This window comes from Acanthisitta chloris, unplaced genomic scaffold (genome assembly GCF_000695815.1).
Source record: "Acanthisitta chloris isolate BGI_N310 unplaced genomic scaffold, ASM69581v1 scaffold7140, whole genome shotgun sequence".
NCBI classification, from domain to species: domain Eukaryota; kingdom Metazoa; phylum Chordata; class Aves; order Passeriformes; family Acanthisittidae; genus Acanthisitta; species Acanthisitta chloris.
In genome coordinates this window covers 1-227 of record NW_008650992.1, presented here as the reverse complement: position 1 = coordinate 227, position 227 = coordinate 1, and the positions used below count along the sequence as shown (strand labels likewise).

The 227-nt window shown below is 58.1% G+C and overlaps 1 protein-coding gene across 1 annotated transcript in view; it reads right to left on the bottom strand.

The window, feature by feature from the left end:
• The window catches only part of RAB3A (RAB3A, member RAS oncogene family), a gene marked incomplete at both ends in the record, with an annotated part of 2,542 nt that extends 2,318 nt beyond the window's left edge, over window positions 1-224 (bottom strand). Inside the window, one exon of the mRNA XM_009071148.1 lies at window positions 67-224. Within this exon, the coding sequence (XP_009069396.1) occupies window positions 67-224 (158 nt within the window). The remainder of the gene's footprint in view (window positions 1-66) is intronic.
• Window positions 225-227: the final 3 nt, after the last annotated feature.

Sequence of the window (227 nt, the reverse complement as noted above, 5' to 3'; positions counted from 1 at the left end):
GGGGGGCACTGCCAGGTACCCCCAGAGCAGCCCAGAGACCCTTCCATTCCCCCTCGAGGGTCTCACCCAGATCTGCAGCTTGATGCGCTTGTCGTTCCGGTAGATGGTCTTGACCTTGAAGTCGATGCCGACGGTGCTGACGAAGGCAGGAGTGAAGGAATCGTCGGCGTACCGGAAGAGGAAGGAAGTTTTCCCAACGCTGCTGTTGCCAATGATGAGGATCTTGA